We start from the raw sequence: 20074 nt of genomic DNA on the forward strand, positions 1-20074 counted from the left end.
GAGGTGAAGGAATTAGCCATGTGAATACTGAGGGAAAAGTATTCCAAATGGAAAGGTCAGCAAATGCAAAGGCCATTAGGTGGGAGCATGTCTGGGGGGCAGCAGGAAACCTGTATGGATGGAGCTGATTGAACATGGTAGCAAGAAAGGAAGAGGCAGACTGGGTCAAACCTGCTAGAAGGTTTTGGAAATGATGGGGAAGATGTGTTAAGGAGCTGTTGCAATAACTGAGATTAGATAATAGTGTTGGGGTCAAGGGAGAAGAGTGAATATTTTGAGAATTAGTCAGTCTCTGGATATATTTTGAAAGTAGGACAAACAATTTCTTGATGTATCAGGTACAGAAGAGAGGCCTTCCAGGTTTGGGGCCCTGGTGCCTGGGAAAATAAACTTGTCAGCAACTGAGGTGGAGAGACTGTGAATAGAGGAGGTTTGGGGTGGGTGTGGAGGAGGTTGGGAGTTTAGTTTTGACCGTTGTTAAGTCTCTCCAAGGGGAATTTCCAGAAGGAAGTTGGCCACAGGAAAATTTGGAGTTCTCTGGACATGTCTGAGCTAGAGAGATACACTTGGGCATCATCAGTATATAGATGGTATGTGAACTTTGGGGATGAGTGAACTCACCAGGGAGTAACCACGGACAGAGAAGAGGTCCAGACACTGTGTTTGGGGAACTCCAACACCAGAGGTTAGGGAGACAAGTAACAACCACAGGAGGGTTGAGAAAGTGACCAGTGAGGCAGAAGATAAGTCAAAGAATGTGGGGAAAATACTGTTTCAAATTCTGCTCAAGTGCTGCTCAAATGCTGAGAGGCTACATAGGTTGAGAAGTGAATGTTGATGACTGGATTGAGCAGGGTGGAGGTCAGGGCACTGGTGCCCTTGATAAGAATGATTTTTGTGGAATGTCTTGAGAGACACTGAAGGTGGCATTTGGAGGTGTTTGAGTACAGACAACCCCTTTGAGGAATTTTGCTGCAAAGTGATTTAGAGAGATGGGTGGGGGCTGACTGGGGGAGTGAGATACAAAAATAGCTTTGTTTTTATTTTATTTTTAGATAGAATAAATAGCAGCATGTTTGCATGCTGACAGGGAGCCTAGCCAGTCCACAGTGATCATTAATAGTCTCAAGGTAGTAAGCTGCCCACAGGTGGCATGGCTGGAAGGCCACACAGGCAATCGATGCCCAGGCAACCCCCCAGCCCCCACTAGTCCAGTCCACTCTTTTATCTGAATCCCTAAGTCTCCAACTTCTCCACTGAATCAGGAGGTCACATTTAAGACCTCCTGATTCAGGGCAGGCATGACCTTACAGGACAATAATCATAACTAAGGTCTCCCCGACCTCAGTGCCACAGTTGGTGTGTGAATGGCCTTCACACACCAACAGGCCATTCACCCCCACTGGAAAGTCTCTGGCGTAAAGTTTCAGAATTACAGATTGAGCAGAGCCATAGAATGATATAAGAAAAACAAAAATCTTAGCCCTTTGACCCTCATAGAATTCTGTAATCCAGGAAATCAAAGCACCTCCTGTTTGCTTCCCCTTCACCAAAAGATAGAATTACAAAGAGAAAATGCGGGAAATGAACCTTGGCTATCTCTGTGGGAGGGGTTCTGCATACCTCAGCTAGAGCTCAGAGCATACATTTCAGCACCCATCCTCATCCATCTGCCTGCAGAGATCTGTGCTCCCTCCTTCATACACATCATTCCTCCAAGGATGATATCTGTTCTGTTTCTACCTCCCATGGGTCCAATATCATCATTCTTCTTCCTTCTCCTTATAAAAAAAACAGTTCTCAGAAGAATGCCTTTTGACCCAGCAACTCCATTGCTGGGATTATACCCTAAAAATCGTGAAACACCAATTTAATAGAATCCATGCACTCCAATGTTCATAGCAGCACAATTTATAGTAGCCAAATGCTGGAAACAACCTAAGTACCCATTAGTAAATGAGTGGATCAAAAAACTATGGTACATTTACACAATGGAATACTACTCAGTGGAAAGAAGGAACTCCTATCCTTCACAACAGCATGGATGGAACAGGAGAGCATCATGCTGAGTAAAATAAGCCAGGCGGTGAAAGAAAAATACCATATGATCTCACCTATAAGCAGAACCTGATAACAAAACAAACAAGCAAATGAAATAAAAAAGAGACATTGGGATAAAGAACACACTGATGGTAACCAGAGGGGATGAGGAAGGGGGAAAATGGGGTAAAGTAGGGGAAGGGCCATCAAGGAACATGTATAAAGAACCCATGGACAAAACCAAAAGTGGATTTGAGCCAAAGGATTGAGGGTGGGAGGTGGGGGAAGTGGCAGGGGATGGGTAGGGGATGGGGGAAAATGGAGGTAACCTTACATGGAAAACAATAAAAAATTAAAAATTAAAAAAATTAAGAGCCAAAAGAAAGAAAAAGAATTCCAGAAGGAATGCCATTTAGAATAGGCAGGGTTTTGTGTTAGTTCTCATTTTACAAATGAAAAACTAAGTCTCAGGGGGTGAAGAGAACTGCCCAAAAGCCGACAGTCGGTTAGAAAAACTCCCAGACATTTTTTGATCAGCTCATTTACACTGAGGTATATTGACTGATATGTTCTCTGACAAAGGCAAGTTCTAACAGAAGCCATCGCCCTGAGCAAAGAACTGGACGCGGAGAAGTGGAAACGAAGGTACAGCGAACAGGGGAAGGTGCTGTTACGTTAGCCTCAGGGCAGTCTTCGGGCATTTGATGCTGCCTAAGCAGTTCCCTGGTTTGTCCATTCTAGTTCTCAGTGGGGAGGGATTTTGCCCCTAAGGGGACATTTGGCAATGTCTGGGCGCATTTTGGTTGTCACGCTGTGGGGAAGGTGCTGATGGTACAGACCACAGATGCTGCTAAACATTCTACAGTACAGAGAACAGCCCTTGACCCCCACCCCAAAATACCATCTCAAATGTCAGTCATTTTAGGAACTCTGTTTTACTCTGAAGGAAAAGGAAAATAAGAAAGAGTATTACCAAAAGTTGGCTCTGGAGTAGTGTTCCATGTAGAGCTGGTCATCAGAAAAGGGGGCCAAGTGGATGTCGCTGAATGTCGGGAACATCATTCCTGATGAGCAAAAGACAACAGACCCAAAGGGTGACTCCCACCGCCTTCTGATTCAGCGGCCCACTTACCCACCACTTGACCAGTTCCATTCTTTCACCTATTTCAGTGATCACACAACAGGCTGAAATACAATTTTTCCTCACAGCAGGGATACAAAAATTAGGCAGGAGAGAAGAGGGGATATAGAACACCAAAGCAAGTCCCAAAACTTTGTGATGATAAAAGCTCAGGGAGTCCCAGGTGAGATTCGACCTGGCATATGCGCCCTCCCAGCTATTGGCTTTTTTCTTTCCTGTATGTCCTCTGCTTGAACTCCTGGGCACTTCCTTTATCTGTTTCTTTTTTTTCTCATTTATTGTAAAAACAACTTGGCTTTGAAAATAATCAACATTTTACCATTCTATCACATTATTATTTTCCTTCTCAGACTTGTCCAGGTATAATCACACTGCCTCTCTTTTCAAGCACTATTAGAATCTGTGCTTACACAGGCCTGACACCCTCCACGCTGGTACACCCACACCTGTGTTTTGTTCCTGACATCTCCAGTCACCGGGGCAAAGGCAAATTCTTTCGCCGGCTGGGTGATCCACGTTATTATTCTTGTCATTTCATTGTCATTATTAAACTATAAATAAAAGACAGATAAACTAACCCTACTTCAGAAATGAGGATTGCCTAAGAAACTGATTAAAGAGTAATAATTCCAAAAATTTCTATATTTTGTTAACTTTGCCATGAGCTTTTTTCCTGAGTTTTCTATGTACTAATTCATTTAGTTCTCATAACAATATAAAGTGGGTTCTATTATTTACATCTACTTTGTAAATGAAAAAAATAAGGAGCAGGGAAACTTGAGTGTCTCAGCCATGATCTCAGAGCTAAACAGTGAAAGGACAAAATGCAGGCGTGGAATCTCATTCAATAGCCAGCGGCCCTGTACTTTAACTCAAAGCCTATTAAAATAGGACCGATTGTTTTATTTAGGGTATTTTCAGCAGTAGTCACAGAGAAAGCATGATTGTAAGATCATTCATATGTCACAATCTAAATCTCATACATCAGTGTTGAAACAATAATGACTGCTTGGTGATTTTTCAAACTCAGGATGGAAGGATATTAAAAAACCTCTGAAAAGTAGTACGTGTCACTATTCGCGTAAACTTGGGAAGCTTCAGAGAAGGATGTTCTGAGCCTAAGCCTCATAGGGATTCAAAGACATCAAGTAAAATGGAGAAGAGGAAATCATCAAAGGTAAAATATAAAACAATATTCCAAAAGTTAAAGAAAATGTCTTTTGATTCAACATACTCACTACATGGCCATCATAAGAATTTACAAAGTTTTACACGAAGGAGATTAGAAATGAAGACAAGATACTAAAAAGGTCCACCGGGGAAAACCATGTCATTTTAAAGCATCAGGAGTCAGGATGGCACTGGACTTCTCAACAGCAATATTAGAAACCAAAAACCAGAAAAAAGATGTCTTAAAAATACTGAGTAAAAAATTGTGTTTTATTTAAAATACTCTACCCAGCAATATGATAATCCATGGACTCAATCAAAAGTAACTTCTCAAGCTTCCTTTCTCCAGCACCTGTTGGGGAATATTCTTCACTGAAGTGATGGTGTGAACCAAGAAAGAGGGAGACACAGGAATGGAGAGAGAGGCACACTGCGGTAGCCACGCAACAGGAGTAGTGGAGAAGAGAGGATCGGAGGAGGAAGGCTACCACGGACTCAATACTGATAGGACCTGTGCAACCCGTTGGAACACAGAAAAAATTAGTCATGAGGATATAGAAAACCAAGCTAATGAAAAAACAAGACAATGAACTCCAGGAAAAGCAAAAGAGTTCATGAGAAAATATATACTAATATGTACATATTATACCACCTGATTCAGCACTGAACAATATTTATATTTTCATAATAAACATTGATTATTGATTTAACCAAATAATCATCTAGGTCCGTATTTCTTTAAATTCTGAAATTCTGAAATCTAAAAAGCTCTGCTCTGTAAAGCAACAGATTTTTTAAAGTTTGCAACATCGTCTGATGAAAAACCTGACCTGAACTGGTACTAGTCTATTTATACTTCCTATTTATCTTACCTGATGTCCATAATCATATTTTTGTTGCAGGAATACATATAATGTGGTTCATTATGAAGTGTTGCCTTGCATGTAACTGGAGATTTTACATAATACATGGTATATGAGTGTGTTGCCTTTCTGAAGTCCTCCAGCTCCTGAATTCTGAAACATATTTGGCCTCAAGGGTTAGGATAAGGGATTTGAGGACCTGTATAAATTTATTGAGAGGATTGGGGGTAGGGAGGGTGTGTCAAGAAGGGAGAGAGCCACTATGTAGGAAAGCTAACTCCTCGACCACAGAATGACGAGAATAGCAATAGGATAACTTTATATGGAAACATGCAGGTAAATAATAGAAAAAACAGAATCGAGTTCAAAGGGATAGCCTTCGGGGAGCAGTCTCAGGATAGGAGGAGATGAGACAGAGGGTTCCTGTTTTTTCATTATAAGCCTTTTATTACCATTGGATATTGTAAACTATGTCTTCTTTCAATGGAAAATAAAAATAATTAGAAGGAAAATCAATCATCCTTCCCTCAGGAGCACACAGGGTAGAAAGCTGATAAAATCAGCATTTATTTCTACTTGTCTAGTTAAAGATACACAGCCCAATATAAACTTTCATATCCACTTCAGTCCGGGGGAGCTGAAATGGATACATTTATTTCATATCCATATCCCCATCTGGGGAAATATGCCACTTAGAGAGGCTCAACCAGATGTACGTTAATTAACGAGGTGCAAAATCTCACCACGTGGGCACCTCACCATTAGCAAAATTCCAGGAAAAGTATAAAAATTCTTCCTGGGGGGCACTGAGAAGGGAATCTAAGCAGCCTTGCTCCTTCCCTTCATTTCCCGCAGTTCAGTTTTATTGCTTGAACACAAGGCTTCCAGGGGCGTCCCGGACTGCTCTGCAACAGGGGCACCAGTGAAGTTCTTGCCATTTGGTGTACTTTGCCTAAGTTTGTTCGCTTATTGTTGACATGAGGTTTTTCAGCGCATATTTCTGAATCCTTAAACTTTGAAAACATGTATGAAATTACAGATGAGTCTCGAGGTTTATTGATACTCATATATTGTGTCGCTTGGTTGAGTATGAGCTGCACTTTTATTTCTTTTATCTTCATTGGATGCCCAGGTAGGGTGCCACAACACTGGTGATTTAAAGTCAATACAATATGGTAAGAAGCTGTGATTCTCATGAGAGATAAACCTGTTAAGATTGGCCAGCTACCTTCTACACCCTAACTAAAAACCACGAGCCGTTAGAACGTGCCCACTCTCTCCGGTGAAGAGCGGGAAGTCAGTGCACACCCAGGAGCTGTGAGTGTGGGATGTGGGCCAGACTGACCCGGGGCAAACTGCTGCTCTGTCGCTTTTTGATTTTAAATAAATTTTTTTCAGTTACAGTTGACATACAATATTACATTACTTTCAGGTATGCAACTCAGTGATTAGACATTATATAACTTACTAAGTTACCACCTCAATAAATCTAGTTCTTAAACCTCAGTTCTTGAATGTCTTGGTTCTCAAACAGTTGGGGTCTCCACCAACTAGTTCACTTCAGTTCTCAATTCTCTACCCAAAAACCCTTTCATGCTGATACCTGTGTGATCAGTCACAGGTCTCCCAGGCGACAGACAATGGTGATTCAGTTTTCAAATGAATCACTTCTCAAACAATTTTCTGGAATGAGTTAAGTTCGAGAATGGAGTTTGCACTATATTACTGACTATATTCCCCATGCTGTGCTCTACACCCCCATAGACTATTCTGTAAGTACAATTTGTACTTTATCTTTTTCACCCATCCTTTAACCACCCTCCCATCTGGCAATGTCAAAATGTTCTCTGTGCCTATGAGTCTGCTTCTGTTATGCTTGTTCATTTATTTTGCTTTATAGATTCCACATATAAGTGAAATCATATGGCATTTGTCTTCCTTTGTCTGACTTATTCACTCAGCACAGTACCCTCTGGGTCCCTCTGTGTTTTTGCAGATGGCAAGACTTCACCATTTTTTTCCTAGGGCCGAGTCATATTCCATTGTATATATGCACCATTTCTTTATCCACTCATCTCCTGGCGGGCACTTAGATTGTTTCCATACCTTGGCTGTAGTAAATGACACTGCAATGAACATAAGGATATACCCGTCTTTTTAATTTAGTAGTTTGGGTTTCTTTGGGTAAATTCCCAAAAATAGAATTGCTGGGTCCTTCTTTGTCTCTTGTAATATGGTTTTTCTTTTAAAGTCTGTTTTGTCTGGTATAAGCATTGCTACTCCAGGTTTTGTTTGTTTGTTTCCATTTTCATGAACTATCTCCCATCCTTTATATTGTCTGTGTGTGTCTTTTGATCTGAAGTGAGTCTTTTGCAGACAGCATACATATGGGTCTTTATTTCACTTATTAAAGGTGTGTCCTTGCTAACTTGCTTTCCTCATTGTGCCAGGTCTTTTCAGGTCTCAGTCTTGGCACTACTCACAGTTTAGACTGGATACCTCTTTGAAGCATAGAGGCTGTTTTGTGCATTGAAGGATGTTTAGTAGCATCCCCCTGGCTTTTCCCGCTAGGTGCTGGCAGAACCCCCTCCCCCAGTTGTGAAACCCAAAATGTCTCCAGATGTTGTCAAATGTCCCCTAGGGAAGGAATGTAAAATCATGTAGAACCTCAGCAATAACTCTTCCAGTAAGTTAAAAAGCTTCATCATTCATGCTTTGTATGGTTTTTCATAAAATAATTCATGCAAATTGCCTAGCACATGCAGACAATTGGTAAGCACAAAAATTATTAGACTTCATATTTTTATCTTGATTATATTCAGTGATCATAGGGAAAAAGATAAAAAGTAGAAAAAGGGTAAGTCAGAAATAACTACCAAACCCCAGAGAGTTTATTACACTGTAGAAGGCCAACATGTGAGAGGAATTTAGAGATTATTTTTAATATTATAGATGAGAAAATCAAAGTCAAAAGGTCAAATATTAGGCCAAGTTCCTTATGGAGGAGAATAATAGAACCAGGACAAAAATACCTAACTCTGAACTGCTGCTCGTACAACACTGAACACTGTGCCGCACACTGCCACCATGTCTTTTAAGATTTTACTTTATTCACTTTTAGAGAGAGGGGAAGGGACGGAGAAAGAGATGGAGAGAAACATCGATGTGAGAGACAAACGCTGATCGTACATGCCCCAGCCAGGGCCTGACCCTGCAACCTGGGCCCGTGCCCTGACCAGGAATCGAACTAGCAACCTTTCACTCTGTGGGATGCTGCCCAACAAGCTAAGTCACACTGGTCAGAGCACCATCATCTCTTTATGGTTGGAGACTGTCTCATTCACTATGGAATAAGATGAGAAATTCAAAGAATTGGTATAACAGAAATGTTCTTTCTCCCTTTCTGTCAATAATTAAACATAAAGGGAAAAGATTGCAAATGTTAAAACATTAGCTTGTTTTCTACACCAGCATTGGACAACTCACCATTCGCTTTCAGCCATTTTTTGGAATGAAGGTAACTCTCCAGCATCCTTTCATTGAACAGCATGTATCCCATTGGTTCAGAAATAATCACATCTACAGTCTCAGGAAGCGAGATTTCTTCAATTTTCCCTGGCAGAACAATGATCTTGTCTGAAAGGTGATTATTTTTCACTAACATCTGAAAAAGATAAAAGAGAGTACTGCTATTCTTATCATATAGAATCTGTGAGTTCTGTAGGTTAGGGGTTGACATGTCCTAGGGATGAGAGGGAAGTGATGCATATGTTTCTATAAACACTGTGAACAGTTTTCTTCTTACTGCACAAATATTTCGTGTTTAATATAGATAAGTTAGAAGATTCAGATATGGGACAAGTGAAAGAAGCTGTAATTGTAGAGACCCTGATACAAATAATAACTATTAATAATTTGATATATACCCTTCCGCACTTTCATACAAATACTGTATGTTTATATGTGTATGTGTGATCTGTGTCTGCATATACACACCAGGGGCAAAAGTAGGTTTATAGTTGTAAGACAAATAAATAATAATTAATAAATAATAATACAGGAATAAACTGTGTTTTTATACTCATGCCTGTAAACCTGTTTTGCCCACCTTGTATACCTACAGGTACTTTTTTGGAGATTGCTCTTTACTGATGGTTTCAGCTTATTTTTCATTTTTCTGCCTGCAATAAAGATGCCAAAAAGTTCTGTACAATAACCTTGCCCTAATTAATGATCTTGATCCTCATTAAATTATCCCTTAATCTTTTCATTCCAAAAATAATACCATGTGCATTGACCTGTCTTTAGAAGTACATTTTACAGTTATGCAGTCATTTTTCTTTGATGTCCTCTGTTTTATTGAATAACTTTGAACTCACTTAAAAGAGGGGCCTTGAAGAAAAATGTATTTATTATTTTCTAATATAGGTCTTCTTAGTGCAAAATATGACAAGGTAATTGCATTATGATGTTTATGTCTTTCTAGTGTGTGAAAGATATGTTTCCATGTAAACATCCCACATATACCAGCATAATATACAGCACATTCCTTGTTAAACTGGGGTTCTCTGAGACCCTAAGACTCTTACATCTTTACTCATTGTATTTATACATAGCCTGAGACCTTCCATTTTGTATTTTCCTAACTTGATCCCTTCCCTCAACCTAAATGCAGTGTACCACAAACTTATCATGATTCCATTGTCAATTTCTGATCATTTCTTCACATAGCTAGAGTATCTTTCACCTCAAATTCTATCTTCTAGGGTGCTGCTCACCACCATGTGCCCTATACGCTTTTTTTTTAACTTTTTAAAAAACTTATTTATTTTAATTGTTCAAGTACAGCTTTCTGTTTTTTACTCCCATCGCAGCCCGCCCTTCCAGTGCTCCCACCTCCCTTTCATTTCTACCCCTCTTAGTTTTTGTCCATGTGTCCTTTATATTTGTCCCTGTAAACCGTTTTTCCCCTTTTCCCCTGAAATTCCCTCCCTTCTCCCTTCTGGTCCCTGTCAACCCGTTCTCTATTTCAGTGTCTTTGGTTATATTTTGCTGGCTTGTTTGTTTTACAGTTTAGGTTCCTGTTAAAGGTGAGATCATATGGTATTTGTCTTCTCACTGCCTGGCCTATTTCACTCAGCATAATGCTTTCCAGTTCCATCCATGCTGTCGTAAAAGGTAGGGGCTCCTTCTTTCTTTCTGCTGCATAGAATTCCATTGTGTAAATGTACATAGTTTTTGGATCTATTCATTTACTGATGGGCAAATAGGTTGCTTCCAGCACTTGGCTATTGTAATTTGTGCTGCTATGAACATTGTGGAGTACATAGGTTCTTTTGGATTGGTGTTTTACCTTATATGCTTCTTAAATGTCTTTTCTGCTTTTACTTTTAAAACAAGAAATCTAGTAGTCTCTAAGGAAACTATTCAAAAATGTCATCCTTGCACAAGGACTCAGAATTCCATTCTATCGTCACTCCACACGTTAGTCAAGTTCATGGGGTTGTATAGAGACAAGACCTGAAGGTCAAAGTTTTAGTGTCCTGCTTTTCTCTGTACATCCTCTTCTCAAGAGAGTCCATTCACCTCTGTGGTTCAGACTACAGCTGCATGTGGATGACTGTCCACATGACGTCTTTAGGTTCTTTTCTCACCTGAGCTGAGGCTAAACATTTTTACCAATGTGCTTTCTCATCTCCTCAATATGGACAAGTAAAGAGCCAAACTCAGGTTCTTGAAAACAAACCATTTCTCTAAATGTCATTTGAATTTTTATATAAACTTAGACTTCCTTGATTCTGTTTTTGTCACTAATACTATAATCCTCAATATCCTGGAGGCACACATTGTTGTTTCCTATAGACAATTAGTTACTATGTTTTCTTATTTCTGCCTTTCAGATATGACTCATTTCCACTTTTTCCTCTCTGCCTGCACCAACTTGTCTGGTTCCTAATCGCTTCAAATTAAGAATTTAAAAATAGCATTTACATAATAAAAATAATAACAGTAGTGCCTACTTCATAGGCTTGTGTGCAGCTAACACAAGATAAAGATTACTAAGGGCTAAGTATTAACATTATAATTGTTGTCATGTTATTTTTCTTAAAAATATTACTAAAAAAATATATAGATGAGAAAAAATATGAAAATAAAAATCACTTGTATTCTCATAATTCAGATGAAGACAAGGTATATTTTCTAGCAGACATTTTCGTGTATCCCTGTTTAAAAAATATATAATACTTTGTAACTATATATTAATATAGAATAATATTTTTCTCTGTAATATGTTTTAGACCAGTTGGCATGGTTAAATCAAACACTTCCAAACTTATTTGAATACTTTGCAGGGCTTTTTAAAATTGAGCATTTATTTATCTCCTACAGATCAACCTGGAGGAAGCATTAAAATAGAGCCATAAAGCAATTTGGCAATCCTAGGTTTGAATACAATTTCTTGACAAAGATAGTTGAAAATAGAATATAAACTCAACCAAGAAGAGCTTGAAGACACAAGAGCAGCTAATTCCAGATATCAACATATAATATTTTTTGAGTTAGCCTTGCTGCCTCTCTTCATCTTTGGTTTATAACATTCTCAGTTCAGATCATTTATGTCACTTCATACACCTTTCTTCCAAAACTGAAACGCAGTAGAACTCTCCTTTCCAGGACAACATGAACTTCAGTATGTCCCTCCAGGTGCTATAAAAGGCCCTTCCTGCAGAAGGCTTCAGTGCCCACCATATTCACTGTTACACAGATTTTTACTGTGTGGCCTAGTCTTTCAGGACAGAGGGAATTGAGGATAGAGAGAGATTCCAAATAAAGTCTCTTCTTTCCAGATACCATCACGGTACAGGTAAACTATCACAGCTATTCTTGTTTCCATTCTGCTTTCTTATTATTACACTGGGTTTCAAAAGCCTGTTTTAATAGTCCTGTCACTTGTCATCGGTTGCTTAAAATATACACAAACACCCATGCATGCACACACTTTAGGTGGTAGCAGCAGCAGTAGAAGTCATCCTTTTACTAACACAGTAACTTCCAACACAGATCAGTGTAATTTCACCTGGTACCCTGCCATCTTCATCTCATTTTGAAGGTTTTTTCAATGAGTTATGTGCATTAAATACATGTTGTTTATTTATACCTGTTCTGTATGGAAGCTCAATCAGTTTTAGAGGCTGTACTAGACAATATAGCATTTAATTATATTTTATCTCAAAACAGTGAAAAGAGCAATTGTTTGGAGGTAAAAGACTTGGCCTGAAACACCAATCCAAAAGAACCTATGCACCCCAATTGTGTTCATAGCAGCACAATTTACAATAGCCAAGTGCTGGAACCAACCTAAGCACCCACTGGTAAAGGAGTGGATCAAAAACTGTGGTACATTTGTACAATGGAATTCTAAGCAGCAAAGAGAATGAAGGAGCTCCTACCCTTTGCGACAGCATGGATGGAACTGGAGAACATTATGCTAAGCGAAATAAGCCAGGCAGTGAGGGACAAATACCATATGATCACACTTTTAACTGGAACATACTCAACAAAAGAAAAAAGCAAATATATAGAAAAAATATAACCAGAGACATTGAAATTAAGAACGCTGTAACAATAGCCAGAGGGGAGAGGGGAAAGAGGAGAGGGAAAAGGACAATGGAGAGAAGGGTTTTCTAGAACCACTATGAAGGACACATTTACAAAACCAAGGAGGAGGGTGAAAGCAAGTGGGGTAAGTGGGATTGGCTGGGGTGCAGGGGAGTAGTGGAGGAAAAATTCAGACAACTGTGACTGAATAATAATAAAGTAATTTAAAAAATAGATAAATAAAGTCTTTAAAATAAAAAAAAGACTTAGGTGCTGGTCATGAGTCCTCTACTTATTAGCTGTAAGACTGTGGCTAAGTCTCATGATTTCTTGGAAGTCCATTTTTTCACTTATAAAATGAGAATAATAATAGTACCTATTCCATAGTGTTATTTCAAGGATCAAACCAAATGAGATAGTACAAAGGAATATATAAATCAAAGAGAACATTGATTAAGTAGAAGAATTTAAAGGTAATAAAACAATAAAACTGAGATTTCTTCAATTTATTTGCTCAGTATCTTATAATTATCTGAGTTCAGATCTTTCATATCCTTAGACAATATTATTCCTAGATATTTTATTCTTTTGAAACAGTTATGAATAGGATTGTTTTCTTAATTTCCCTTTCTGACAGTTTATTATTGGCATATAAAAATGCAACTGATTTCTGGATGTTTTGTATCTTGCTATTTGACTGAAGTCATTTATTTGTTCTAGTAGTTTCTTGGTGGAATCTTTAGGGTTCTCTATATACAGTATCATGGCATCTACAAATAAACACAGTTTTACTTCTTCCTTCGCAGTTTGGATGCCTTTTGCTTAATCTCGTCTAATTGCTGTGGCTAGAACTTCCAATACTATGTTGAATAAGCCAGGTGAAAGCAGACACCCCTGTTTTGTCACTGATCTTAAGGGAAACACTTGTATTTATTGCCCATTGAGTACAATGCTGCCAGTGAGTTTCACCCACTGATTCCACTTCTAGGAAATTATCTGAAGACACTAGAAACACTAATTTGAAAAAATATAAACAACCCTATGTTCTTTGCAGTGTTATTTACAATCACCAAAATATGGAAGCAGTCAAAATGTCCATCAGTAGATGAGTGGACAAAACAACTATAGGACATTTATACAATGGAACATTACTTGGCCATAAAAAATTTTTTTTACCCTCTGAGACAGCATGGATAGTCCTATAAACATTATAATAAGTGAAATAAGCCAGTCAGAGAAAGACAAATACTATATGAGTTCAATCACATGTGGAATCTAATGAACAACTGAACTAACAAGAAAAAGAGAGACAGGCTCATAAACAGCAGGCTCACAAACAGCTTTTGTGGGGAGTGGTTAGGGGATGGAGGGACTGAGCAAAAAAGGAAAAGGACTCATGGAACAACAGTGTGGTGATTGTGGAGGGGAGGGGTATAGGCAAATAAATGATAGTAGAAAAAATACAATAAAGATACATTTTAAAAAATACAATGAGATACTACCTCACACCTATTAGGATGGTATTATCTACAAGACAAGGAATAAGAGGTGGAGAGGTTAGAGAAAAAGGAATTCCTACACTCTGCTGGTAGAAATGTAAACTGGTGCAGCCTCTATGGAAAACGGTAATGAAGGTTCCTCAAAAAATAATAGAGTTACCATTTGACCCAGCAACCCCTGTTCTGGGTATCTACCTGGAAATTTTGAAAATACTTATTCGCAAAAATATATGTGTCCCTATGTTCGCTGCAGCATTATTCATGGGGCCAAGACACGGAAACAAAGTGTTCTTTGATAGATGATTGGCTCAAGAAGATGTGGTACATAAATACAATGGAACACTAGGCCATAAAAAAGATGAAATACTGCCATTTGTGCCAACATAGATGGATCTTGAGAATATCATTCTAAGTAAAATAAGTCAGAGAGAAAAAGTCGAGAACCATATGATTTCACTCATATGTGGGATATAAAACTGAAAGCAAAAAATGAACAAAAAAGATAAACGAACAAAAACTCAGACACAGACCACAGTGTGGTGGTTACCAGAGGGAAAGAGTGGTGGATGGTTAGTGCTGGGTAAAGGAGGTCAAACATGTATTGACAGAAGACTTGGGGTGGTAAGCACACAATGCAATATACAGATGGTGTATTGTAGAACTGTATACTTGAAACTTATATAATATTTATTAACCAATGTCACCCCAACAAATTTAATTAAAAAAGAGGTAGCAGTGAGCAGAAATTCTGAGGAAATTTTAGAAGACAGGAAGTAGATTGAATTGGATTAATGGAGAAAACAGAACACAGTATTCTGAACCCCTATGTATCAGAGCTAAAGCAGGTTTCCTGTAAGGCTGTTTGGGAGGAAATGCCAAGGGCAGCAGTAGCCTCCGGTACTATCTTGTGGATCTGTACCTGGCTGAAGTTCCTAGCATTGCCTTCTGTGATACACCTTAGTAGGGACTCTAGTATGGATACTGAAGACAGAAAGGGAAACAAAGAACAAGTGGGCTAACTGGATCCCAATTGCAGACTCTGAGGAAAGAAAGTTATGAGGCAATGCCATCCCAAGTGCCATTCCTAGGATTAAATTTTTTATTTTGGCAGCAGTCATGTTCCCAGGCTGCCAGTGAGTCCCACGTCCTTGTATTTTACAGGAAGCTTACCTGTCAACACACCCTCCCCATCAGGGCAGAAGCTTTGGTCTGCTGTCTCTCTCAGAAGAGAGGCCTGTGGGGAACACAGACCCACCGACTACCCATACTAAGCAACCTAGTTCTCTATTCATCAGCTAAGAATGAGTAAACAAGGATCACCATACATTGGAGGGAAGAAATAGCATAAAAGAAAAAAACTGATGATTAACAAATATAATATTAATCAATAACCTCAGGAGAAAACTGTTTTTTAAATACTGTCCTTAAGAGAGTAGGAGAGATTTTTTTTGTCCATAAAACAAGAATAGGCTGCTATAAAATTAAAAATAAAATTATCTGAAAATAATTCAGATGAATTGCCAAAACTTAAAACAAAGATAGTGATCTCTAAGATAAATTTTAGGAAATCTAAGAACAGAGAGCAACCCTGAAGACAAAACAGAGCAACTGAAAGAACAAAATAATAATCAAGTGGATATGAACGTAATAGTTAAATAGTAGAAAAAAATTCCAGAACTCAAGAAAGAGACTAGTCTTTTGACTGAAAGAGCCTACTGAGCATCAAGTGGAGTGAACAGATGAAAAAAACTCATCCAAATCTAGATACAGAATGGCCACATTTGACAACCCAGGGAATAAAGAGAGAAATACCCAAAGTTCTCAAAGTTAAAAGAATCATCATTTGTTTCAGATTAACAAGAATGATACTAATACTGAATTTTCATGAGCAACATGGGACATTGGCAGATTATAAAGTAAGTTCAGAGGGAAAATGACTTTCAGCCCATAATTTTATACCCAGGCCCAAACCCAAAAAGTGTGAGGGAACAGAAAACATTTTCAGACACAGAGAGCCTCAAAGGTTTTTCAATTGTGTCACAAATGAAAAAAATACAAGGGATCAGTCAAGAGGAAAATATATAACAAAAAGCATAACATGAGTAGAAGAAAGGGTAGCAGGCTGAATATAAATTAGAAGTGCATAAATTTGAAAAGAAATGAAAAGTTTATTCACTTTTGCTATAAAGAACATTCTTCTTGGAGTAGTAAGAGTTTAGTGACATAGGATGACATTTCCTTTTCTATGGGTCCAGCGAAACTACTTGGTTCAATAGGCAAAGATATTTATATGGTCATCATACTTAATTTGCTTTGGGGGGAGGTTAAATTTTCAGAATGGAGCTACAGACAAACCATTAAAGACATAGTATTCTAAACCTTGTCAATCTAGGAATAATGTAACCAAACAAAATTGGGAGGTGCATCTGAGGAGGATAGTTCCTCCTTTATTAATTTTACTGAGAGTAAACAGTACACCCACAGTAACTAATTCAGGAAACAGAAATATGTGTGTGATGATATAAACTTATGATGGCAATCAGTGGAAGAACTTAAAAAACAAAAGTTCTGAGAGGTTCACTCTGTGAAATGTGATAGGGCCTGAACTGGACATGATCACATTTTACTTTAGACCTACCTACACTGCTGAATTCTGCTTCCTCACATCCAAGGATGGAATCAGGAGAGGGAGGTGGGGAGGGCTGGGGTTGGGGGAAAAGGTGGGAGTAAAAGTCAGAAAACTGTGCTTGAACAACAATAAAATTTTTAAAAATGAAAAAAAGAACCCCCCCAAAAGAATTCAACAAAATTAATAGAATAGCATAATTCATTACAAAACAAAATACAAATTGAATATACAGAAATCTGTCATAGTCATAACACTAATAAACAATGAAAAAGAACTAAAGAAAGCAATCCCATTTACAATTGCATGGAAAAGAAATAAGTGCCTGTGAACTGGAATAAAGTTGTGAAAGACCTGTACTCTCAAAATTATAGGACAATGAAGACAGAAAGTGAAAAGAACACACAAAAAGTGGAAGGATACATCATTCCTATATAACGGGAAGGTTTTATTGTTATAATTACAATACTATTACAAAGCTACTAGTTCCATTCAAACCTTACCAGTCTTTCTTTTATATATCTCTTCTGCCCCATTACTGAATCGGCAATTCTGAACATCTGCTCAATATTTAGAAAAGCGATATTAAGCTTACTGTTAAAAAGTTCATTGGCTTTAATTTCCTTAAACAGAACATTTAAACTAAAGTTCTTTGCTCACTACCTGTTCTGAACCCATCATTTTATAATTCAGAAAACAGTCCTAGTAAGGTCAGCGCCCAACTAAAGGACATGCCGCTAAACGGGGACAGACGTAGACAAAAGCAACTGCATTTGTGAATGTGTCTCAGTAAGTTTAGGTCATAACTATCACTGGCGATAGCAGCATTATGGCTTGGTTCCTTTCTGAGAAGGATCTAAAGAGGAAGTACCCAGTGACTGTCTCTCTCCCACTGTCCCTCCCCTCAGTTCACAGCTGCCCCTACCTGTAATCAAGGTGATCACACACTGAACAGCACACAGGACCCCTCTTGGGCCGCCGGTGCTTAATTATCAGTGTGCAGAAAACAGGGCCTTCTGAAAGCTGCTGCTCTGAAAGAGCAAATAGGTCCCTGGAGGAACCTGCCGGAGAAGTCAGCACAAAAAAACATGTGCAAATAAGAACCATTTGGCAGGGCAACGAGACAACACACAGAGTGAAAAAGAGAATGACAGACAAGGGAGACAGATTCAGAAGGAAGGGACAGACTCAAAAGGGACTTATCTCCTTGTTTCTCTGTGGGATGACTTAAGGACAGAGTTGGAGGAGGCCAGGAGCTTCTTTGTACCAAGTAATTATACGCCCCTTTATCACTTGCAGAATCTCCAAAGATGACAGAAGGAAGTCATGTGAAGCTTTTGTGAGGGAAATGCTGCCAATCCTATGGTTTGGATGCCAGCAAAAAACCAAAAAAAACAAAAAACAAATAACAACAACAAAAACCATCCTGACAACTTTAATAGACAAAGCTGTTTCCTTCTGAAGATATTCCAGAATGCTAAAAAACTGGGGAAGAGCATCAAGGAAGCAGACAAGCTGTCTAGGCTTAGAAAGGATGCTTTGACCAAGTTATACAGCAGGCACTAAGAAATATTGTAATGTCTACAGAAGCGATTCACTACTGTGTGTGTGTGGGGGGGGAGGGTGGCAGCAGGGTTGCACCTTTGTACATCCTGTCAGCCAGTGCATTTACCCTCTATTGGTAGGTAAGTTTTCTCTTTTGAACTGTATCTGACAGCAGATGCCATGTCCACTATGCTCGGCCAGCAGAGTATCCGGCACGCTGAAGGCATCCAGTAAGTCTTTGTTAATTACCTCACCAATGGTGACGTGGCAGCCCTTGGTTCCATTTCCGTCTTAGTTTGGAAAGTTATTACCAACACGCAGGGGTAGTTTAATGAGAAAAGATCATTCTTTGTCTTTCCAAACTCTTTGCTGGTCCTCCGATAGCAGGTAAATAAAAGGGAATAGGTTAAAAGGAATTTGGGGGATATTTTTTATGTTTGTCCAAATACTGGAGTTTCTGGCAATGGGGAAAGGGTAATTTTGGTGTGTCAGAGAAACACTTTAAATTATGACACTTTAAAATGGACAAAAAGGTTACTGAATGTCCTGTCTAGCATTCCCTTCCAGGTTATCTTTGCCTTTCAGTGTGTTGGAGCTATTTTACAACTCTGTAAAAAAACAAATAATGGCACAAGTAATTCTTGTTTTTAGAAATAGGAAGAAACTGCATCTGGTGTAATGCAGTTGATGACTGTCCCGTGGACAGGCCAGTCTTGCATCTATTCGTAATTTTTTTCCTTGCCTATATAAATATGGTTCTCTGAATTCTCCTTTGACGAGGTTCAACATCTTCCTAGTTCATGCACTGATAAATTAAAGTATTAGTCACACGTTTATTTAATATGAGTCACATTAAATGAGTCATATTTGTATGAGTCATATAAATATTTTAATATATCATTTGTTCACTTTAGTTCTGAGACACAATTTATTCTGTAACATTTTCCTGACCTCTCCTCTTCCTTGTTCCTTCTCTTCTAGGTGTGATGAGGTATAACTGGGGTCCCCAACCCCAGGGCTGTAGACCAATAGGGTCTGTGGCCTGTCAGGAACCTGGCCACAAGTGAAGCTCTCCTGAGCTCCGCCTGTGATCTCCCTGCACCCCCCTTCACAGTGGTCCAGCCAGCAAAACACTGCCCCTCATCCACAGAGGGTGAGAAAAGCCCCGGGGAGCTACACCTCCTGTCCACTCAGTACCCCTCAGTCCCCCCATTTTCCAGGAAACTGGTCTCTGGTGCCAAAAAGATTAGGGACTACCATATAGCATGGTCATTATGAGTATTTGCTTCTGATATAACAGATTTTAGTTCAAATCTCTGCTTTTCTGCTTCTTGGTAATCTTTGTGAAACTAATCTCAAGCTTTAGTTTCCATATAGGTAAAATAAGAATAATGCTAGCACTTCCAGGGTTGCTCTGAAACTTAATGAGATCATGCATATAATGTGATTATACATGGCTTGGCAAGTAGCAAGTGCGTAATAGATGCTAACTATTATTGCTTTTTTCTTTTTCCCCAATGGTCAGAGATCCTGGCTATCAGCGATCAGTTTCTAGTAAGAGGGAGAGTGTGGATGCAGACAGTTGGTCAGG

At 38.9% G+C, this 20074-nt stretch overlaps 1 protein-coding gene across 3 annotated transcripts in view; it reads right to left on the reverse strand.

The window, feature by feature from the left end:
• LOC119051777 (histone-arginine methyltransferase CARM1-like) overlaps positions 1 to 20074 on the reverse strand; it is a 231637-nt gene that overhangs the window by 39611 nt on the left and 171952 nt on the right. For all 3 annotated transcript variants that reach the window (XM_037148732.2, XM_037148733.2, XM_037148734.2), the window contains exons 6-7: positions 8701 to 8878; positions 3014 to 3104 (exon numbers count right to left, since the gene is read on the reverse strand). In XM_037148732.2, the coding sequence (XP_037004627.2) occupies positions 3014 to 3104; positions 8701 to 8878 (269 nt within the window). The remainder of the gene's footprint in view (positions 1 to 3013; positions 3105 to 8700; positions 8879 to 20074) is intronic.

This window comes from Artibeus jamaicensis, unplaced genomic scaffold, assembly GCF_021234435.1.
Source record: "Artibeus jamaicensis isolate MK-2021 breed Jamaican fruit bat unplaced genomic scaffold, CSHL_Jam_final scaffold_1964, whole genome shotgun sequence".
NCBI classification, from domain to species: Eukaryota; Metazoa; Chordata; class Mammalia; order Chiroptera; family Phyllostomidae; genus Artibeus; species Artibeus jamaicensis.